The sequence below is a fragment of the Acipenser ruthenus genome, chromosome 8, assembly GCF_902713425.1.
Source record: "Acipenser ruthenus chromosome 8, fAciRut3.2 maternal haplotype, whole genome shotgun sequence".
Taxonomy (NCBI): domain Eukaryota; kingdom Metazoa; phylum Chordata; class Actinopteri; order Acipenseriformes; family Acipenseridae; genus Acipenser; species Acipenser ruthenus.
The window spans coordinates 21,299,912-21,324,358 of NC_081196.1; the positions used below are offsets into that span (position 1 = coordinate 21,299,912).

At 42.8% G+C, this 24,447-nt stretch overlaps 1 protein-coding gene across 4 annotated transcripts in view; it reads left to right on the plus strand.

The window, feature by feature from the left end:
* Positions 1 to 24,447, plus strand: part of LOC117407395 (cell adhesion molecule 2-like) — a 635,128-nt gene that overhangs the window by 514,302 nt on the left and 96,379 nt on the right. For all 4 annotated transcript variants that reach the window (XM_059028693.1, XM_059028692.1, XM_059028694.1 and 1 more), the window contains 2 exons: positions 20,929 to 21,081; positions 22,885 to 23,022. In XM_059028693.1, the coding sequence (XP_058884676.1) occupies positions 20,929 to 21,081; positions 22,885 to 23,022 (291 nt within the window). The remainder of the gene's footprint in view (positions 1 to 20,928; positions 21,082 to 22,884; positions 23,023 to 24,447) is intronic.

Here is a 24,447-nt window from a genome sequence, read left to right on the forward strand (position 1 = left end):
ATTTTTTTTTCCCCCAGTTATTTTTTGGATTAAAAATATATTTTTGCGGGACTGGACTGTGTTTCCAAGCATATACATGTTTTTGTTACTTTTCTCTTTCTTTTTATTCCGAGCATTTGCAAATATTGTGTAAATAAATCTTTTGAGTTTGATACATTTTCCCATTTCATATTTGCTATTAAGCAGTTGTTCTGTTTTCAGTGAAGTGTATATTGTATCTCTGTTCTTCTTATTTAAAAATAATAGTTGAGAATGTACTTGATTTATAGAGCTGTTTGTTATAAATTGATAGTCTATAACCTCCAGTTATTTTAGTAGTTGTTTTTATGATTGTTTCAACATTGACCATCTAGTGCAGGGCAATGTTGTCATTGCCTGGCCAATACTTTTATTTAGGTCTTTATAACAACGTTGACCAACAAAATTGGACAATGACATCAGTGCCCGGTCATTGCTGTCATTGGCAGCTGCTCTTGGGCACTGACAACAATGCCTGGCCATTGACATCATTGGTCAACTTCGGACATTGGCTGTAACATATATAAGGGATGTAAAATCCTTTGTTTGGTGAAGGTGCTTGAGAGGAGTTTTTGTGAGTGAGTGAGTGTATGTGCTGTTTATTTTGACCCCCGTGCCTTGTTTCTTCGCTTTGTTTGTTTTATTGTTTAATAAACGTGCACAACAGCGCTTTTATTGCAGCCTTCCAAGCCTCTCATTTCTGATGTTTTTCTGCTACAGGGTGTTTGTGCAGTTCCAGCTCCTGATTTTATTTCAATAAGTGTGTATGCTTTGAGGAAATTGTAACTTAAGTTCCCTCCCTTTAGATGTATTCCACCCGATAGTTTAGAACAAAGGTGTCTGATATTATAGCAATAAGCAAAAACAGCAATAATGAGGTTGTGATCAACATGTACCGTTTTTTAATATAAAAGGAATAAGGAGAGTGCAAGGAGAGGGCTGACACTTCTACCCCTCACACAACAAAAATATGCCCATTGAAAATAGACAGCATTACTGACATGACCGATTGTAAATGACTCAGAGCTTCATGGGCACTTCTTTTGTTCAGACTTTGCTCTTTTAAAACAATACCACAATTTTAGTTGATTAAACTTTATATATATATATATATATATATATATATATATATATATATATATATATATATATATATATATATATATATATATAATTCCCTTAACAGATGTTTGAAAATATTAACATGTACACATTGCTGATCATCCGATCTACATTGCAGAGTGCTGGGAATTAAATGTGTTTTTATGTTTGGACTAATCTGCATTATGTGAAGGACCTGCAGCAAGAAGAATGCGTTTGATTTAAGAGGATTTAAAAGGAGAGAGTACAGCAGCTATCAATGAGTTTTAATGAGATGTTCTAAAATAGCATTTGCTCTGGTAACAACATTCTTATAAGCTATATGAATGTCCTTCTGGGAAGCAGGCAAGGACATAAACTATTTTGATCTTGATACTGCACTACAGAAACTGCATTAGTAGGCAGGCACATTTCTGGTTCTTAATATCTTGAAAAAAAAAGGATTTTTCAAAGTAAGTACTACAAACATCTCCTTAATGAGTAGTCACAACTTGGTCTTCTACTCTATATGCCCAGGAGATGCTTAAAATACATCTGTACAGTGAAGCACATTACATGATAAATGTTTAATGGAATAAAGAATTATTCTTCTGTGTGGTGTTGTGGGTGAATAACATCAACATCCTAGGGTTGTTGTATTCTTCAGAATATCTGCCTTAGGGAGATTCAGTGATATTGGCATTATAAAGCTCTGCCCTCTCAAATCCAGTTTGTTTATAAGAGATACTGTTGTGTTTGATATTCTTTATCTGTTCGCTTTCTCACTTTTCACAGAGGGATTGCATCCTTTGACTTTGAAATTGAATTTCTCACTTTCAAAGTTTTTCTGTAACACCACTATGTTTGGGGCAGATTTAGGACACATTCCTAGGTTTCTTTAAATAGGGGTGCCTTGCTTAAATAGCCCTAAAATTTCAGGAAGAATACACAGTTTCTTTCTAAATATAGGCTACTATCTCCTTTTGGCAAAGCAGCCATCTACTGTATATCAATCAATTTCCTTTTTTTTAAACACGTAAATACTTGAATCTCAATTTAAGGTTTATATTAAAAATAATAAAGCACTTACTTTTGTCAAACAATGTACAGTTTTATTTATTATTTTTTTAAAAAATACTTTTTTGGGCCTCAGCTCAGTCTGGCAACTACAGGGCTGTTTGTGTCACAGCATTCTCAATGTTTGGTAGTTACGTGTTTGTAAGTAATACTCTCTGAAAAATCTTGGTGAATCACTACTTTGTCAGTCCATGCCACAAGATAAATACTATTTATCATGTGGCATGGGATTAATAACTTTGTAATAAAACCATCAAGAAGGAAAGTGACTGAGTTGTTTTTCCTTTGGGCACAGTAACTGCGCATTGGGGTTATGTGCTCTGTAGAAGAATAAATCAGGATGAATGTCTACAATTTAAAATTAAGAAATCACATTATAGTAATAAAATACACATATTTCTGTTTTATTTGACAAGGAATTGTATAAGTCTACTGTTTTTCAGTTCTTGCTTCAAAGAGCTGATTTGGGAATTAGTCTATTCCTGGCAGTTAATCACTTCTCAGCTTTTATTCCACTTAGTCTGTAACATATAGCACCTAGCAGTACAGTAGAATACAAGTTCTGTATAGGGTAGATTTCATTTTAAAATGCCTCAGTTACCTATTTATGGTTATGCACTGATATTGGGTAAGCCAGATCCTCTTTACCTTTGGGGAATATGATGTTACAATCGTTAATAAGTGGATAATATCTGAAACTCCAATGCACTTCAGCTGATAAATATATCAACAGGCAGCTGGCGAGCAGAGCAGATAGGAGGTGCACTCCTTTATGTCTACTCTTCAATTGATTACAAATTAGGAGGGTGTATTTACAGTCTGTACACTATTCATGACAGCAGCCTTGGAGAATATGAATTGGTTTGGTCAGGAAAACAGGAAATACAATAGTTGACAATTGATGGGTCAAAACCCTTACAGGAATTGGAAAAGTCTTAACATTACTGAGACTTGTTTCTGCTGAAGAGCTGTTATCCCAAATAGACCTCTATTAATCAGTACTTTGCATCATTAAGATATAATCTAACAATCGTTTAGCAAGCAATCAAGGTGTCAGGTCTGTTCATGGAATTTCTGTAATAGCCATAGCAAAGGAACATTAAAATCTTTTCAATTCCTTATTACTAAACTATGACCATTTTTTTAAATGCCACACTGCGTTTCTTTACTGGAAGAGACTGAAGTTTCTCTAGAAATAGTATATTTCTGATGTTATTTTAGAAATCTTTTCTGGCATGTATTGCCTTTCATTAAAGATCCTTAGTTTGAGAAAAAATCAATATCAACAGATGTGTATTATACAATATTTGGTTGAAAAATAGACTTTTTACTTTTCAGAAGATTGTTTTCTGAGCTAATCATGAGAGGAAACCTCTTACATCCTGTGTCCTTAACACTAGACCATCCATTTGTTTCCTCTAATAGTAATTAACAGAGTTGGGGTAACTCACTACTTAAGTAACGTGTTACTGTAATAATTTACTTTTGTCAATAATGAGGTCATATAATGCGTTACATTTTTACTTTCCACAAAAAAAAGAAATGAGTTAATGTACCAGACTGCACTAATGGCAGCAGTGTGGAGTAGTGGTTGGGGCTCTGGACTCTTGACCGGAGAGTCGTGGGTTCAATCCCAGGTGGGGGACGCTGCTGCTGCTGCTAAAAATAATGTAATTGTATGTAAAAAATAATGTGATATCTTGTAACAATTGTAAGTTACCCTGGATAAGGGCATCTGCTAAGAAATAAAAATAAATAAATAATAATGTTGGTGCCTCAGTACCTCTCTTCCAGGATGTCTAGGTTAGGCACTAGGAACAAAACAAAATGTTATCCCTACAGGTCAAATTTGATGATACACTTCAAAACGGCATACATGAAACACATCTGACACCACATATTTTGAAGTGTAATACTAGGGCAAGATCGAGAGGAATGCTTACAATGTATGTTGCTCAGGAAGAAACGGCAGGTGAGTTCTAGAGTGGAGATGTGCTGGGAGTAACGATTCTTGAGACTAAGTTTCTTTAATCAACCTCCTCGATGGTAGGGCCGGATAAGTCACCTCCGGAAGGAGCAGCACCAGGGGTCCAGGGTTACTCCGAGGTTCTTGGCTGAGGAGGACGGAGAGAGCGTGGTAGATTCCAGGGGAATGGAGATAGAGCGATCAGGAGGAGGGGGAAGAAAAGGAGGTCAGATTTCAAGAGGTTGAGTTTGAGGTGATGTAAGTGCATCCAGGAGGAGATTGCAGACAGACAGGTAGAGATACAAGAGGGGATGGTGGGGTCACAGTGGGGAAGGATAGGAAGATCTGAGCATCATCAGCATAGAAATGGTATGAGAAACCATAGGATGCGATGAGGGGGCATAGAGAGAACAGGAGAGGACCCAAGACTGATTCTTGGGAGACTCCTGTTGAGAAAGGGTGAGGTGTGGAAGTTGAGCCACACCAGGTTACCTGGTATGTGCAGTCAGAGAGGTAGGAGGAGAACCAGGCCAGAGTAGTGCCGGAGATCCCCAGGTCAGCAAAAGAGGATAGAAGAATAGAGTGATCGTGTGACGGGGTACTGCCCCGTCTTTATGATCATGGTTGGGACTGGCAGGGAGGGGGTTAAAATTCCTCCCTGCCAGGAAAACATGTGAGAATGTGGCTGGAGCCCTAATTGACTAATTAGCAATTATTGAATAATTGGGCTCCAGCCACAGGGAATAAAAGCCAGGGGAGAGGCCCTGGCTAGGAGGAGAGAGTTGAAGGAGAGTTCTAGAAGAGAAGAAGTGTGTTTGTGTGTGCTGTGTTTTTTTGACCAGTGAAGGCAACGCCCAGCCTGGAAGCTTTATTTTGTAAGTTTTGCTTTTTGTTTTGTGTTTATTTTATGTTTAAAACCTTTTTGTTTGGCCCTTGTGCCTGTTTATTTTGGATTTTTGTGAATTAAAAACTTTATTTTTGAACTTTACACTGTCTCTGAGTCTCAAACCTCGGTCCATCCTGTCACATTTGGTGTCAGAAACGGGAGAGCGCCACCTGGAGGCTCAGAGCAGTAATTTTTATTTTTGAATTTTGGGAGTTTTTTTTTTTTTTTTTTTTTTTTAGAAAATGGGGAAGAGCAGACAGCGGCAAAGGCAGGAGAAGCAGCAGCCGAAGAAATGTAGGCTGCTGCAACAACAGCCACCCCAGCTGGAGGACCCAGCCAGTCTTCTCCCCTGGTGCTCCTGGTGCGGGAAGGAGGATCATCGGTGGAGGTCTTGTCCAGATGGGCTACCAGCTGACTGGTGTGGGTACTGTGAGGTGGATGGCCACAACTGGGCAGGATGCCCCCACAATCGGGACCAGGAGCAGCTGCAAACCCCGTCCTCGGCAGCCACCCCACCACTTCCTACATCACCGCCTTCACCACCATCCCAGGAAATATGGGACTGGTTGATGCACCCTGAGGCGGACCTCTTCCACGACCTCCCCATAGTTATCAACACGCTGTGGCGTCGAGATGGGGGGAGGTGGGAAAAGTGGGAGGAACAGCATCACCCGGCGTCCTTCGCAGAGCTGGCCCTGATGGTCGTTAATTACCTGGCGGTAGATATGGGAGATGCCCCAATCATTCCAATAAAGAAGGTGGAGTTGTTGTCCCGAGAGCCAGAGAGGGGTGAGCCGTTGTCCCGAGAGCCAGAGAGGGGTGAGCCGTTGTCCCGAGAGCCAGAGAGGGGTGAGCCGCTGTCCCGAGAGCCAGAGAGGGGTGAGCCGCTGTCCCGAGAGCCAGAAGGGGAGGAGCCGCTGTCCCGAGAGCCAGAAGGGGAGGAGCCGCTGTCCCGAGAGCCAGAAGGGGAGGAGCCGCTGTCCCGAGAGCCAGAAGGGAAGGAGCCGCTGTCCCGAGAGCCAGAAGGGGAGGAGCCGCTGTCCCGAGAGCCAGAGAGGGGTGAGCCGTCGTCCCGAGAGCCAGAGAGGGGTGAGCCGTCGTCCCGAGAGCCAGAGAGGGGTGAGCCGTCGTCCCGAGAGCCAGAGAGGGGTGAGCCGTCGTCCCGAGAGCCAGAAGGGGAGGAGCTGCCGTCCCGAGAGCCAGAAGGGGAGGAGCTGCCGTCCCGAGAGCCAGAAGGGGAGGAGCTGCCATCCCGAGAGCCAGAAGGGGAGGAGCTGCCGTCCCGAGAGCCAGAAGGGGAGGAGCTGCCGTCCCGAGAGCCAGAAGGGGAGGAGCTGCCGTCCCGAAAGCCAGAATGGGGGCCGCTGCCGTCGCCCAGAGAGGGGGAGCCGCTGCCGTCGCCCAGAGAGGGGGAGCCCGAACGTCCACAGCCCGAGAGGGAGGAGCCCGAACGTCCACAGCCCGAGAGGGAGGAGCCCGAACGTCCACAGCCCGAGAGGGAGGAGCCCGAACGTCCACAGCCCGAGAGGGAGGAGCCCGAACGTCCACAGCCCGAGGGGGAGGAGCCCGAGAGGGAGGAGTCGGTGCGTCCACGGCCCGCGAGGGAGGAGCCCGAACGTCCACGGCCCGAGAGGGAGGAGTCGGTGCGTCCACGGCCCGAGCGGGAGGAGTCGGTGCGTCCACGGCCCGCGAGGGAGGAGCCCGAACGTCCACGGCCTGAGAGGGAGGAGTCGGTGCGTCCACGGCCCGAGCGGGAGGAGTCGGTGCGTCCACGGCCCGAGAAGGGGAAGCCCACAGGCCTAGGGCTGAAGGAACCTGTAGGGGAAGAATACAGGCTCTTCCCGCCTCCGCCAGCAGAGGGAGACGAGCTGCCGTTCCCGCCTCCGCCAGCAGAGGGAGACGAGCTGCCGTTTCCGCCTCCGCCAGCAGAGGGAGACGAGCTGCCGTTCCCGTCTCCGCCAGCAGAGGGAGCCGAGTTGCCGTTCCCGTCTCCGCCAGCAGAGGGAGCCGGGCCGCCGTTCCCGCCTCCGCCACCAGAGGGAGCCGGGCCGCCGTTCCCGCCTCCGCCAGCAGAGGGAGTCGGGCCGCCGTTCCCGTCTCCGCCAGCAGAGGGAGCCGGGCCGCCGTTCCCGTCTCCGCCAGCAGAGGGAGCCGGGCCGCCGTTCCCGTCTCCGCCAGCAGAGGGAGCCGGGCCGCCGTTCCCGTCTCCGCCAGCAGAGGGAGCCGGGCCGCCGTTCCCGCCTCCGCCACCAGAGGGAGCCGGGCCGCCGTTCCCGCCTCCGCCACCAGAGGGAGCCGGGCCGCCGTTCCCGCCTCCGCCACCAGAGGGAGCCGGGCCGCCGTTCCCGCCTCCGCCTCCCGAGGGTCCGCTGCTGCTGCCGTCGCCTCCCGAGGGTCCGCTGCTGCTGCCGTCGCCTGGGGTTGCCAGGGATCCTGCTTCGCCTGGGGTCGCTACACTATGGCCGGAGCCCCACGGAGGGGAGTTGCTGGCCATGAAGAGGGGGAGGGAGGTCAGGAGACCAGCTCCCCCAGCTGCACTTTCGCGGCAAGATGTGTGTGGCCGGAGCCCTGGAAGAGGGAGCTGCTGGCCACGAAGAATTGGGTGGTGCCGGACGTCCCACCATGGCCACCCCCATGGACACTGTGCTTCCCCCTCTTCCGGGACTGAGACTGAGGGGGGAGGTGGCCATTTAGGCCATGTTGTGCTTGGCACAAGGGGGGGGATATGTGACGGGGTACTGCCCCGTCTTTATGATCATGGTTGGGACTGGCAGGGAGGGGGTTAAAATTCCTCCCTGCCAGGAAAACATGTGAGAATGTGGCTGGAGCCCTAATTGACTAATTAGCAATTATTGAATAATTGGGCTCCAGCCACAGGGAATAAAAGCCAGGGGAGAGGCCCTGGCTAGGAGGAGAGAGTTGAAGGAGAGTTCTAGAAGAGAAGAAGTGTGTTTGTGTGTGCTGTGTTTTTTTGACCAGTGAAGGCAACGCCCAGCCTGGAAGCTTTATTTTGTAAGTTTTGCTTTTTGTTTTGTGTTTATTTTATGTTTAAAACCTTTTTGTTTGGCCCTTGTGCCTGTTTATTTTGGATTTTTGTGAATTAAAAACTTTATTTTTGAACTTTACACTGTCTCTGAGTCTCAAACCTCGGTCCATCCTGTCACAGATCGACAGTGTCAAAGGCAGCAGAGAGATCGAGGAGAATTAGGACAAAGGAGAGAGAGGCAGCACGGGCAGAGTTTAGCGACTTTGTGACAGACAGGAGAGCAGTTTCAGTGGAGTGAGCAGAGCAGAAACCAGATTGGAGAGGGCTGAGCAGAGAGCTGGCGGTGTACTGCCCGCTCGAGGGTTTTAGAGAGGAAGGGTAAGAGGGAGACAGGACAGTAATTCTGGAGGGAGGTGGGGTCGAGGGTAGGTATTTTGAGGAGGGGGTTGATAGAGGCTTGTTTGAAGGCAGAGGGAAAGAGACCAGAGAGGAGAGAGGTGTTGAGAAGGGAGTAGAGCAGGAGTAGTCCAGGGCGCACGTGGTGGGTTTGTGGTCCTGGAGGAGGGAGGAGAGGTCAGAGTCTGAGAGGGTAGAGAAGGAGGGTGAGTTAGTAGGGGAGACAGAGGGTGTTGGGGTTGGAGCAGGAGGGGGTGGGGGGAGGGAGGGGTGTTAAAGAGTTTGCGAATATCAGAGATTTCAGAGAGGAAGGAGGAGGAAGGGGGAGGGTTGAGAAAGGAGGAGAAAGTAGAGAATAGTTTACGGGGTTTGTTGGTGGAGGATTGGATAATAGATTGGCAATAGGAGCATTTAGCAGAGAAGAGTGTAGAGGAGAAGGAGGAGAGGAGGGAGCAGTACACATTGTGCAGTTGACCTGGAAACACAAGCAGTTTGAACAAACATGTATCAGGGTTAGGTTGGTATCAAATGTCTAGATTCTCAAAGCTTTTTACTCTGAATTGTCATTGGCACAAATGTTTTGTAAAGGAAAAATAAACCCAATAAAGTTACCAAACCAGAAATTAACCTATCCGACTTTTGATTTAGGTTCTGTAAGTTGTCTCTAGTAGTTTATTATTAAGTCAGATTTGAGACCACATACACTGTAATGCCCTCAAACAGTGCCATTATATGTTTTTGGATTGTAATTGTTGTTTTTCTGTCTTTAAATTTGTACTAATAACAAAGTGAAAAGGGTTGAGAATTCCAATTATGTAGAATTCAGGTGTATTTTCGGGGACTGGAGCCGGGACTCCTCCCCTGTGTTATCCCGCTAAAACATCTGTCTTTCAACCTTTAATTACCTGTCAGTCACTCTGTTTAAACCATAGCCAGCTTCCTAATTCTCGTCTTGCTTTTCAGTTTGCGGTTACCACGAATATTTGCAGAACCAACCCTTAAACAAACCTTTGTTTTCAATCAGGATACAATGACTACTCACCTGAGGCGGCTTTTATTTTCATCTGACTCAGATGAAGAACTTTTCTCTCCTTCTGGCAGTCTTCCTCCTACAACTAATCCACTGACAAAACTTTCAAACAAATCTGGCCATCCGGCTTCTCCTCCATCTGACAATGCTGCTGCTTCAAACTCTGCTTATCCATCGGCCCGCTGCCATTCCTCTTTGTCGCTCTAAACGCATCAGAACTCAGGATGACCTTTGCAAAGATCGGCCCATCGACACACTTCAGTGGATTGCCTATTGAAGTAGGAAGCGATCGGGCTGCTCGATTTTATTCATACTGCAATTCCGTATCAGCTGAGCCTGTTTATCCCCCTCAAAAGGCACAGCAGAGATCAAAACTTGTCAGTTCACGCTCCGTCCTCACAGGCAGGCTCCATTCTGATTCAGCTACCACCACCCCTCAGTTCTCAAGTTCAGCTGATCCTTCCTCCAATTTACTTTTTCAGATTTTTGCTTCAGCCACGCCCACACCTGCCCTCAAGCTACCAATCTTCACTCTAGCAACTGCCTCTAGTTTAGGATCCTCGTCTGCTTCAGTTGGTCATCGCAACTCTCTCTCTCCTCAACTGAGACACAATATTACTGAAGGCAAAGACATTAATTTGGTCTCTATTCTTATTGCAACCTCAGAATTTCTGGATCACAGTGTAGTTGACTGTGGAGATCTGTCTGTTACTCTAAAATCCCGGGATCCTCGGCTGTGTAATTTGTCCTTGCATTTTCTGTTTTTAGCAATGTCCTTTGTGACGTTTATTCTCACCGATGACAAGAACTGGACTCATATTTATTTAACATTGCTAATCTCTCGGTCAGATATGGTAGTACCGTTTTTTCATATCATAAAGCCTTTTCGCCAAAGCAGCTTCTTGGTTAGCATTGGACAATACACTGATTGATTGGTCTCAACCTGATCTTGATCTCTTTAATAGATTCTTCAGTGGTCTCCGTGCTAACACTTGCAGAGTTTGTGCTTCCACTGCCCATTCTACCTCTGTGTCCAAACGCAGCCTCCTCTTCAGTCTCCTCATCAGCCTCAAGCTATTCTTCCCCTACTCTTGGCAACACTTATTTTTTAGACAGCTGTGCAATAATTTCAACCCCTCATTCTGCATTTCCAATAAATGCAGTTTTTTACATATGTGCAGTTTCTGTGGTGATTCTCATTGACGTTCCATCTGCCCTCTTCCATCTAAATGCTGGTTATTTTTTGTTAATTATCTAATTTCTGCCCTTATTAATGTTTTTTTTACTGGTTTAAAATCCATCCCTTCTTCCTCTATTACTTGTAAAAACCTCCAATCTGCTATAAAAGAACCAGAAGTCGTCAATTCTCTCATCAATTCTGAGATCTCAAAGGGATTCATGGAGGGCCCATTTTCAGCCCCTCCCTTCCATCGATTCTGCATTAATTCTATTGGAGTAGCTACAAAGAAAATGTCAGGCACCTCGTCATTGACCTCTGCCCCTCGCGGCTCTTCTATCAGCAGCATTAATTCTCTCATTCCCTCAGATCAGTTTTCTCTTCATTACATCACCATATCTGATGCTATCCATTCCATCAAAATATCAGGATGGGGTTCCTGGTTAGCTAAAGCAGACATTTCCAATGACTTCAAAGTCATGCCTATACTCCCTTCCCTCCGTCATCTTTTTGGTATCTGTTGGAAGGGGCAGTTTTACTTTCCTACTAAATTAACTTTTGGATGCCGCAGAAGCCCTAAGATCTTTGATTCACTCTCCAAAGCCCTCTGCTGGATTCTACTCAATATTAATTGCATCCCCTTTCTGCTACACTTATTGGACAACTTTCTCCTTATATCTCCTCCATCAGCCCGTCCAGCTGAAGCACTCTTAGAACTCAGGTCTCTCTTCTTAGCAGTCGGTGCCCCCCTCTCAGAGGAGAAAACCATCAGTCCAGTTCACTCTCTTGAGTTCCTAGGAATAACTTTGGATACTATTGGATTTGAAGCCCGACGGCCTCCCGATAAACTGGAATGCATTCGCTCTCTCATTCAATCTTTTGAGATCAACCACTCCATTTCTAAACTGAACATTCTTTCACTCCTGGGACATTTCAGTTTTGCAATTTACATCATTCCTCAAGGTAAGACATTTATTTCTCATGCTTTCTAAAACAGCTAAAAATCTAAATTATCACATTAATATTACAGCTGAAGCCAGGAAAGACATTAGGATGTGGTCCTCTCTCTTATAACACTGGAACAGCCTTTCTCTATTTTACGATTACTTCATTCTGCCCCCCCATGACCTCTCACTCCATACGGATGCTTCTTCTATCGGTTTTGGCAGAATTTTTCTTAATCAATGATTTTCACATGTCTGGCCTCCAGGAATCAACAATCTTCCACCTCAGCTTAAATCCACAGCCTTACTTGAAGTATTCTCTATTGTCATTGCAGCCTTTTTGGGGCCCATTTTGGCAGAAAAAAATCTTTTGTGATAATCTGCTGTTCATTTTATTAATAAAGGCTGTTCCTCTTCCCCTCTAATTATGCAACTTCTCCACAGGCTAGTCTGGATTTCAGTTATCAATAATTTTATTTTGATATTTGATATAATATTTTGAACGCCTAACACCTTCCAGGTATCACTAATAACAGTTCGGATACTCTTTCTCGTTTTTAGGTTGCACATTTCAGATGTCTGGCTCCCTCAGCTCAACCTTTACCTCTACCCATTCCTCCATTCTGTGAACTGGTTTTCAACTAAAGTCATACATTCTCAATCTTTTGTCTTCAGCTTATTTGTTTATTTAGCAGACGTCTTTATCCAAGGTGACTTACAGAGACTAGGGTGTGTGAACTATGCATCAGCTGCAGAGTCACAATTACGTCTCACCCGAAAGACGGAGCACAGGGAGGTTAACCCTTTGCGGTCCATTGTCGGACTGGGTCCGACATTGCAATTATTCCTCACCGGTCCTTTGTCGGACTAGGTCCGACATCATTATAGCAACGCAATAAATGGGTTTCTAGTCGCTTTTTCTCCGGAAAAAGCCGAGAACACCATTCAATTGCCGAGTGTGTGCGACAGGAGCCGAGACAAGTCGAAAAAAAAAAAAAAAAAGGCGTATCTCATGAATAGTCATACATGGTATCAGGTATCAGATAACGGGGGCGGTCTGAAGTAAACAAGTTGGCTGACTGAATCAGTGCACAGAAAACACAGACATTTGCAGAGCTTTTTTGAGATGTTATAGTAATAAAATAATGACTTGGATCGCATTATTGAGGAGTTTGGTGATAAAACGAGTGATCCGGAGATGATCGATCGGTATGTACGACTATTATTATTATTATTATTATTTATTTCTTACATAGGCGAACGCTATAGCAAACGAAAGGGTGGGGCGGAGCTGGAGATGCCTAGTGAGTGCTTTGTTGATATGCAGGGCCATTTAAACCTGTTTGACTGTGAAAAAAAATACTTTTAAACAGCGCATCTAAAATTAACTGCGCGTGTGAAAATTAATTAGACCTGGCGTGCCTGACGCGCAATTAATAAATGGACCGCAAAGGGTTAAGTGACTTGCTCAGGGTCACACAATGAGTCACTGGCTGAGGTGGGATTTGAACCAGGGACCTCGTGGTTACAAGCCCTTTTCTTTAACCACTGGACCACACAGCCTTCTAAGCTGTCCTTCCTCCCCAATCGCATTGTCCCATTCATCCGTATAGGTGCAGCAAAATCAACAGCCACCATTAAAATCAACCAATCCTTCCTCAGCAGTGGAATTTTACATTCGCTCTTCTCTCCTCAATATTATTCCACTAAACAAAGTATTGCTGCTAAGTAGAGCAGCAGTGTGGAGTAGTGGTTAGGGCTTCAATAGGTTGAGGTGCCCCGACTCCGACTACTAGCAGGGCTGTTGGGTGTATTGCTTTTTTTATGTTCTGATCCCGGGTCACTCTCATGGCAATTAGAGGATTACACAGCCAGGTCTCCATGTCCAGGTAGCATGGATGATATTCAGCCCGTTGTCCTTGGTGTTGCAGCAGCCCTGAGGTGAATAAACTGGACCTTTTTTATACCTGACGCCTCGCTGGGACACACCTACCTGCTGATTATCCACAGCTGACAATCACACACAGCAGGCAGGCTCTCCCAGGAGCATCAGGTATTTCATTGCAGTGTGGAGTAGTGGTTAGGGCTCTGGACTCTTGACCGGAGGGTCGTGGATTCAATCCCAGGTGGGGGACACTGCTGCTCTACCCTTGAGCAAGGTACTTTACCTAGATTGCTCCAGTAAAAACCCAACTGTATAAATGGGTAATTGTATGTAAAAATAATGTGTAAAATAATAATGATTTCCATTACACGAGAGTAGATGTTAAAACTTCATGCTGATTTGAACTCGGCTCTCGCCAAGATAAGCACCAACTAAGACGTAGCTTTACAGTAAACTAATGTGATCCATATGCGTCTCCATCCATTTATGTTTCCTTCCATATGATGATGTAGATATCCTTCTGTCTGGTGTTAATGGCTGAAGTGTAATGCTGGCTCCAGGGATCAGCTTATTTTGCCTCCCTGGCGCATCAGCACACACAACGGCTGTGATGCTGGCTCCGGGGATCAACCAAAGTGCGGCCTCCCCAGCGCATCAGCATGACAACCGTCTGGATTGAGCTAAGTAGGGTACATCTCTGGGGTTTTCAAGTGGGCACCTTCCATCCTCAGTGTTTCGTCGACTAGCCCACGACACCTCAAGAGGGCTCGACGGTGATTCTGGCGTCCCAGCATCACCCCCCTCCGTCCCCCACTCAACTCAGCCCAGCTTACTTACCTGTCCCCAGCCAGAATCTTTCCGTCTCAACCACAGCCAGTTGCTGCTCCTCTCTGCTGCTTCAGATAAGTTCTTCACTGTGCGACGCAACTCTTGGCCACTGAATCCGATGCCTCTGAGAAACCGGGTTGTAGAGTGTGCCACAAATCCTCGACAACCCACTTCCACTGGGTAAACCCGAACTCTCCATCCTCGCTGTTCCGCTTCAGTGGCTAGTTGAGCATACCGCAGTTTCTTCCTCTCATACGCCTCATCTACAGCGTCCTCCCATGGCACTGTTAACTCTACCAGGTGAACAAGGCGTGCTGATCCAGACCACAAGACAATATCTGGTCGAAGGTTAGTGGTGGCAATCTCAGGTGGAAAAATAAGCCGTTGACCAACATCTGCCAGCATATTCCAGTCTCTAGCAGCTTCCAGTTGTCCTGGGCGAGGATTGGTTTTAACACCTTTTCTTGGTGGTTGCTCTCCTGGGCGGAGGAATGTTGTCTTTTGTGTGTAATGTTTTGATGGAACAGGTGGCAACTTATTGGTCATGTTATGCTCGTCTTCCAATGCTAAGGCCAAACATCGCAGCACCTGGTCATGGCGCCAAGTAAACCGTCCTTGGCTAAGAGCCACCTTACATCCTGTCAAAATGTGCCTTAATGTTGCAGGTGATGAACACAAAGGACATGAGGGATCCTCTCCTACCCAGAGGTTTAGGTTCTGTGGTGATGGGAGAACATCATATGTTGACCTGATGAGGAAACTGATCCTGCTCTGTTCCATTGACCATAGGTAACAATTTAAGTCGCCCTGGATAAGGGCGTCTGCTAAGAAATAAATAAATAATAATAATAATAATAACTGCTAGCATGCCCAGAGTGGGGACCACCGGAGCTTTCTTCCCACAAAAAAGTGGGGTTTTTCTTCTCCACCGAGCAGTTAGATTAGTTAAATAAATAAATAAATAAATAAATAATAATTCACTAAGTCACAAGCACTTTGTCTTTATTCTAGTAGTCCCTTTATGCAGGCCTGGCTCCTGCCTCGTGAAGTTGAAATATAAAATACACACATGCCATGAAGTGTGTTTCTTTCAATCCAACCATTATGAAAGGACATGCACTTCAGGTACAATTAACATCATTATTTTACTAACAATTTTAACAAGGCGGCCCCTTCATCAACATTAAACTAAAGCAGCCATGCTCAAATACTCCCATGTAAACCACTTTTTTGAGTAGTGTCTGACAAGATTTTTATCATCACCAAATTGCTTGCATAATTCCTCCTTTATTTTCATATCGTCATGACCAATATCATGAGAAAGGGGAACAACATAACCAACTTTATGAGAAATGGTTGGGTAAATTTAGCACTACAACATTTTATGATAATGGCATGAGAAATTCTCACTCTACATGTACTGTATGTAAACCTCTAAACCGTTTCTGTGTTTGAATAATATAATATGGCAAGGTAATTGTATAACATTATTTGTTTCCACCAACTTTGATTATGGTTTGGAAGTCTTCTTATTAAAAAAATAGTATTTCCCAGAGGGTTAGTTTTGGTGCTGGTCAAGCTTATTGCGAATCTATATTAATACAATTTTTATTTTATTTTTTACATCTTTTGTGAAATACCATTTGTAGGTGGTGCAGTGATGAAGTAATAAACAGAGTCCAGAAGTGTGGTTTAAATGGTGGTATATTTACAATATTTACAATGTTGATAAACAACAAACAAAACAAAAGAGAGCAGGATGAGCATAAAATAACAACAGACGATCGGCCTGTTGTGGCGCTGGCTGGGTCCATCACTGTCCAATGCTATCTCAGTTTCCTTTATACTGTGATGATGTGTTGTAATCGGGAGCATCTGTGTAACTGCCCTTATCAAGACGGCTGCCACAACCCAACTCTAGACCTAATGTCATTTCCATCTTGATAAAGTTACAGGAGTTAGCCTCTTTAGCACCGTCTGTCGGGAGGCCACACTTCACTCCGTCTATATACCTTCACACCGTTCTTTAGGGGTCTTATGCCAGACAAATAATACAATCCAGTTAGGTGTTTTTCATAAGGATCAATACTTGATGCAGTGCATTAAATTATAGTGCACAATTATAGTGTAAGTTTACACCACATAAGAGACCTCAAATGGTTACAACAATTTGCATTGCCTTGGTATTCTTCATTTTTACAGTTGTGTTGTCACCGTATGTACACTGACTAATACTTGCAAGGTTGAAAATGTGGTGCCTTTACTGCGGTCCATTTGCATTTGCATGTTACCTAGGAATACCCTGGAAAATGGAGCTCATTAAACCCAATTATTTCAAAGTAGTGGCCATCCTAAGGGAATGCTGTCAAACTCTCATGGACTCTCACTGCTGAAGAATGTTTAATTCAAATAAAGTAGACCTTACTATTTTTTTATTATTTTTTTACACATGAGTTTGTATTTAAAACATTTCCCATGATGACTGGCCGGCACTGGATTGATTTTCTTAAACTAAAACAAATTGATCTTTTTTTAATGGGTTTTTTTTAATAATTGAGATGAAAGCTGTAATCATATTTAGATCAATGGGGAACATTATTAGAGTCGATTGGAAGGAATACAAATATTGACATTAATTAAATGGAACGATGTGCCCTGCTATGGCCATGCTTAAGATAAGTGTAGGCTAACTTCCAGTATCTACACTATTAGATGTTATGTATTGTTAGAGAAAGGTGGACAGTTTCTTCAAAAGAATATTACGATGATTAAAATGGCACATACGAATGTAAGCATATATATATATATATATATATATATATATATATATATATATATATATATATATATATATATACAGACGTGCTCTTGGCATCCACCATTGTTTATTCCATATTTAATAGAAATCAGACTTTGCTTTTGATTTTTTATTCAACATAATTTTGTAAATAAGAAAACAAATGAAAATGGCATGGACAAAAATGATGGGACCGCTAACTTAATATTTTGTTGCACAACCTTTAGAGGCAATCACTGCAATCAAACGTTTTCTGTAGCTCTCAATGAGACTTCTGCACCTGTTAACAGGTAGTTTGGCCCACTCTTCCTGAGCAAACTGCTCCAGCTGTCTTAGGTTTGATGGGTGCCTTCTCCAGACTGCAAGTTTCAGCTCTTTCCATAGATGTTCGATAGGATTCAGATCAGGACTCATAGAAGGCCACTTCAGAATAGTCCAATGTTTTGTTCTTATCCATTCTTGGGTGCTTTTAGCTGTGTGTTTTGGATCATTATCCTGTTGGAGGACCCATGACCTGCGACTGAGACAGAGCTTTCTGACACTGGGCAGTACGTTTCGCTCCAGAATGCCTTGATAGTCTTGAGATTTCATTGTGCCCTGCACAGATTCAAGGCACCCTGTGCCAGGCGCAGCAAAGCAGCCCCAAAACATAACCGAGCCTCCTCCATGTTTCACTGTAGGTATGGTGTTCTTTTCTTTGAAAGCTTCATTTTTTTGTCTGTGAACATAGAGCTGATGTGACTTGCCAAAAAGCTCCAGTTTTGACTCATCTGTCCAAAGGACATTCTCCCAGAAGGATTGTGGCTTGTCAATATGCATTTTAGCAAATTTCAGTCTGGCTTTTTTATGTTTTTCTTTCAGAAGGCGAGTCCTCCTTGGTCTTCTTCCATGGAGCCCACTTTCGCTCAAAAAGCGACGGATGGTGCGATCAGAAACTGACGTACCTTCACCTTGGAGTTCAGCTTGTATCTCTTTGGCAGTTATCCTTGGTTCTTTTTCTACCATTCGCACTATCCTTCTGTTCACTCTGGGGTCGATTTTCCTCTTGCGGCCGCGCCCAGGGAGGTTGGCTACAGTTCCATGGACCTTAAACTTCTTAATAATATTTGCAACTGTTGTCACAGGGACATCAAGCTGCTTGGAGATGGTCTTGTAGCCTTTACCTTTACCATGCTTGTCTATTATTTTCTTTCTGATCTCCTTAGACAACTCTCTCCTTTGCTTTCTCTGGTCCATGTTCAGTGTGGTGCACACAATGATACCAAACAGCACAGTGACTACTTTTCTCCATTTAAATAGGCTGAATGACTGATTACAAGATTGGAGACATGTGTGATACTAATTAAAGAAACTAATTAGTTTGAAATATCACTATAATCCAATTATTTATTATCTTTTCTGAGGGGTACCAACAAATGTGTCCAGACCATTTTAGAATATCTTTGTAGAATAAGCAATAATTCATCTCTTTTCACAGCTTCTTTGCTTTATTCTATGACATACCAAAGGCATGCAAGTATACATGATAAAATAGCTTTTAATTTCATCACTTTTCAGGAGGAATGAAGCATTATTTCAATGAGCTGTAAGGGTACCAACAAATTTGAACACGTCTGTATATATATATATATATTGTGAGCCATCTCACAGGCCAACCCGCAGGGGGTGCACATGGTGGGCTGGAGAGAGGCTGACCGGACCCAGCAAACAGCACAGGAGGGATCACTGGCAGCTCTGGAACCAGCCTGCAATGATCAGGAGGAGATAAGTGGGCTATGGGCTACAGGTGCTCATATTTAGGGACGTTAATTAAGATGAATAGATTAGTGATTGCCTCAATTGGCCAGCACCTGTAGCCGATGCAGTTAACAAGCATCTCCTCCAGCCCAGTGATATAAAAAGGCTGAGCAGTCACTAGACAGGGGATCGTTACTGAGGAGCGAAGGACTGAGCCGTGTTGGAACCTTTTGTTTGTTTGTCTTGAGAATGTTTTTTTTTAAACTACTCCCGTGCAAGATATATGTTTTTTTTTGTTTTCCGTTTGATGTCCTTCAACCTGGAAAAGACCCAAAATAAAAGCACACGGATCAACCAAACCTGTGTTCGCCTCTGTGATAAATTCCACATTAAAAAGTGGTGCCTGCATTCAGCAAGCCTACAAGATATATATATATATATATATATATATATATATATATATATATACACATTGCATTAGAAAATATGAAAAGAGCGATATATGCTTCTGTTTTATAATTTTCAGTATTGTTTTATGGTTTTGTCACAGCTGTTCCAAATATTGGAATATAAAATATAATAAAGGGTAACATGAAAAACCAGGTTTTATTTCAGAAACTTTTTCGTGACTCTTTTGTTTTTCTAGCAAAAGAACGAACAAAAAATGGTCCAAGAGGCAAAGTATAACGGTAAAACCTGTCCCTCAGACAAATCTTACTGTCCCAGGCATCAGGCTATGAATTCTATAGGGTGATGCAAAACCTTTGGCCATAGTTGTATTCCCATCTTCATGGTCATCTCACCCATCATTTCTTTAACAGAGGGGCCAATTAATGTCAGATGAGATTCTGTTTTTGTGTTCAAGAGACAAAGACCAGATGCAGCAATCCAGCATTTCACATATCAAGTACAGAAATCCACTGAGCCATTCAACTGAGCCTTTATGGTCTGATACGAACTTGCACTTTTTCTATGCTGCATACAGTCGTCTCTCTGGCTAAGAGAACACCCCTCGGGTAGCACACAAAGTGTTCTCTTAGCCTAAGACGGAGTTGACCACCAGACACAATATGAATCAGTAAATAAATAAATATGTATTACTTGTCATGACATACGTGAATAGAATAAGAGAAAAGCAATAGGTAAGTGTATGTTAATAAACTATAATAATACAGTAACAGACAAACTAACATTAATAAACTAGCTGTCAAACTAAATTAACACGGCACCCCATGCACATGATAAAAAATGCAGCAGCAGCTCTATAGTACATGTACAGGAGCAATGTTCAAGACATGCACAGAATTATTTAACAGAATGGTGAAGCAACTCACCAGAACGGGAAACACCAAATTGCTCGGTGACTTGTGTCTGATTCAGGTTTTTTTCAAGAGCTCGAGCAATTTCCAACTTTTTTTAGCAAGAGAGACAGCTGCTCATTTCGCCGTTTGTTTACAAGACATTTTGTAGCGATGAAATGTACTCGTGGAAATCAGAATACACAACAAGGCAATGATAAATGACTGTGGTTCTAGAAAGATTGAATAAGCCTATCAGTGTTCCTCAAGACAATCTTGCAATTACAAGTCAGTTTTCAAAAGACTGATAAACTACTTGAATTTAAATTTGATGATAAGTTATGAGGTTACAAAACAGTACTGTATCACTTGTGAACGAATCGCTATCTGTGCCAGAAAGGTCTAATTTTAAGCAAAGTTTCTGTTCCTTTAGGCGGAGCATTTACAATGGGAAAAGGTTGTTCTCTTAGCCGAAGTGTTCTCTTAGGAGGTGTTCCTATATGCAGAGAGTACTGTACCTATACCACTTTATAATTGATCAATTTTAATACACCTTTCTTACTATTCATTTCTGTCTAGCAGAGCTTTAAAAAGTCAGATTTGTATGACTGTTTTTCTTTATTTATACAGGTAGTTGAAAATAGTATAAAATAAAATGCCTGTCTGCATTAACATTGATGTTATACAATAAAATATAATTTAAAGTATTCAAGAATTCTAATGAATCTTTGATGTTATGATTAATTTGCATAAATGATGAGTGTGTGAGGTGTCCTTGTAATGAGGTTGTTAAAGATGACTTACTTTTCTAAATTTATTTCAGCCCTGAGGAACAACCGGATTGAGCTGGTTCGATTTTCATGGCACGAGCTGATCATCAGCATCACTGATGTGACTCTGTCAGATGAAGGGCAGTACACTTGCTCCGTCTTTACTATGCCTGTCAAGACATCCAAGTCCTTCCTCACTGTTCTAGGTAAGTACATTAAACAGGGCACACTGATTGAGGTTACACTAGATTGGTCTATTGAGTTCATCCTAAATTACTGTGCCAGCTAACTTCATTTATTTTTCTGCTTTGGTTAGTACAAATGTTAGTCGTTAGTTGTAATTTTCAATAGTCATTTTAAACATAAAACTATTTAGCCTAATGAAAAAATGATTTAGTGATACAGATACAAAATATCAAAGATAACCGCTATTAAGAGTACTCAACTGAACAAAATGCTTTATTGGCATAGACCTGATTGTTGCATTTGAGAATTCCCTCTGGTGATCAAAATCTCCAGGTCAATTACCTACATTTGAACTTGTTAAAGAATGAACTGCAGAAGGAGCACCCCGCCAGCACCACCTTTAGGCTTTTACCTCAAACTTTACATGTATCTGTATTAATGAAAGAGCAATGGGCACCACCTGGAAATAAACAGGAAATGGGCAAGGAATTAAATAGATGTTTATATCCTGCTGAGACCATTACTTTTCCAGTAATACATTTTTTCGAAAGACTATTATTTTAAAGATACAGTACAAGTTTTTCACATTGTAGGTCTCACGGGGATTGCTTTTGAATAGTGACACCTACCAGGAAGGCATTACTGGAGCAGCTGTGAGTTCAGCTTGAACAGTTCAGAGTCAGTGCCTGCCCTCGGGTCACCAGCTACTGCTAGCTTAACCAGCATGGGCCATCTCAAATTACGTTTTTGCCATCAAGATAAAGAATGTAATTTTAATGTGACAGAGAGAAAACCTTCCACACTGTTGTCCGTGCATTGAAGATTGTACCTGCTGAGAATAATACTTTGAAACCACTCACTGCTACAGCTGGGAGCAAAAGCATTACTGTGGCAATGCTCAAATCTACAGTTACTGTCATAAAGTGGTAGTGCGGAGCTAAAATTGACTGCACTGAAGAATACAAACAGTGCCTTTATTCCAAATTTAAAAAATACTGTCCCTTTAAATATATGAAATATATTAATCTGTTGTAAGTAAATTATCCTGGAAGTTGTAATTATCCATTTCCTCTGAATAATATTCATGCTACATTCACAGTAGAGGCAACGTTAATATGAAAGTAGAACATGTTAATTAATCTTTCTGTGACTCATTCTGTTACAACAGCTAAGAATGCTAATGTATAAACAGATTAGCATATCAACGAAAACAAAGTCATTACAGAGCTGGAAGAGTATGGGAAGTGAGTTTTTTTTTACAGACCACACAAAAGGGGTTACAATTTAGTGGTCCTCATGAAATATTGTTGAATACATTTATTATTTATTCATTTATTAATACCTTTTGCATAACATACTTTTCCAAGTATGTTATTATTATTATTATTATTATTATTATTATTATTATTATTTATTTCTCAGCAGACGCCCTTATCCAGGGCGACTTACAGTCGTAAACAAAAATACATTTCAAGAATCACAGTACAAGTAATAATACAATTAAGAGCAAGATAAATACAATGACTTTGGTTCTAACCATGTTAACCATGTCTTAACTATTTCAATATTAAAGGATCTTTTTGGCTTTCCTGGACATGGCTGTGGATTTAAATTGTTCTGAATATGCTATTTTACAACCCCAACAACTTATCTGCATACATTAGCAGGCAGGATAATATAAATAGGAGTGCATATTTTTATCATGCATAATATTAAAATGAATTTGGAAAAGCTACAGTTAGTGAACATCAGATGCTCTGTATCAAATGTTTTGTAACCATGGGGACGGTAAGGAGTAAAAAAAAATGTAATTTTCCTTTCAGGAGTCCCTGAAAAACCAGAGATTGCTGGTTTTATGAAACCTGCCTTGGAGAAAGACACAATCACACTCACCTGCAATACCTCAGGCAGCAAGCCAGCAGCTGACATCCGATGGTTCAAGAATGACAAAGAGATTAAAGGTAATAGATTTTCCATACTATATACACTCCATCTCTCCACACTGTATATTAATAAAAACTGAAAAACAACTAATGTCTGCCATAACCAAAAGCTAATTTGGCCCATTTTCTAGGGAAACTTAATGAGCTGCCATACTTGCCCTCTAAAAATGTCCTCCAATTATCTTGTATATGACATCTAATTTGACATCTAATTTTTGACCATGACTGTATATCCCTGTATGTTTCCCACCTAGCCATTAGTCTTCAGACTATACCAGTTGGGTTTGCTCACAAAGCCCAATACATTTACATCATTGACAAAATCTGTAACCAAAGATGACTACCACATTGGTACTGATAAATATATTGACTTTAATATATTGACTTCACACTTGGCACTGTATTCTGAGATTGTCTGTCAATTTCGATAATTTGTTTCTTCCAAGATAAATTAATTTCTCATATAACTTTGCTGTCATATAAACCCTGCTTGTAGTCATATAAACCCTGCAAAGTATGTTGGTGACTTTGACACTGACCTCTGACACAATCCCAGCTAAAAGTTAATTGAACTGTCCAGGGTCCGTATACCATGAAAGACAAAGAGCTGGTCAGTATGACGCAGAGCTCTTGTCTTATTTACATAACACCTCAATGCCCGCACCAGGCAGAGGAAATTCAATCTCCTATCCTCCTCTGAAGCAAACAAAGGTGGATGGAAAGACTCCAATTTCACAGACTGATTCATGAAGAAGGCTGTGATCACCTTGGGGAGGAAAGCAGGGTTTGTACACAGTGACACCCTGCTGCCATCGTCCCAAATACGCATACGAGAGCTGTGCGCCGACAGTGCCTGCACTGACCCACTTTGCGGAGGTAATAGCCAAGAGGAAGGTTATCTTCATAGACAGATGCTTCAACTCTATGGAGTGTATGGGCTCAAATGGGGCATTTGTGAGAGCCTCCAGTACAACATCAAGGCTCCATTCAGGGAGAACTGCCCTCCTGGGAGGGCGTAACTGCCGAGCACCTTTGAGAAACCGGGTCACCAAAAAATGCACACCCGGAGATAACTAATCTACAGGGCATGGCATGCAGAGTTAGCCGCTAAATACACCTTCAATGTGGAAGGTGACCTACCAGCATCGAGCAGTTCTTGCAGAAACTGCAAGATAACCGGCATGGGGCAAGAAACTGGGTCATGACTTCTAAAAATACTTCTATTTACAGGCATACAGCGACCTAGTGGAGTCTGCCCTAGAGCGCTGCAAAATACCCACATCCGCATCTGACAGTCCTAGGGCTGTCCAGTGGTCCCGTTCAAGGGCCAAACCCATAATTGCAACCTGCCCGGTTCCAGATGCCAGAGAGTGCCTCTTGTCTGACTGAGGAGATCCAGGCGAAGCGGGATCTCCCAGGGCTGGCCTTGTATGAGCTGGCATA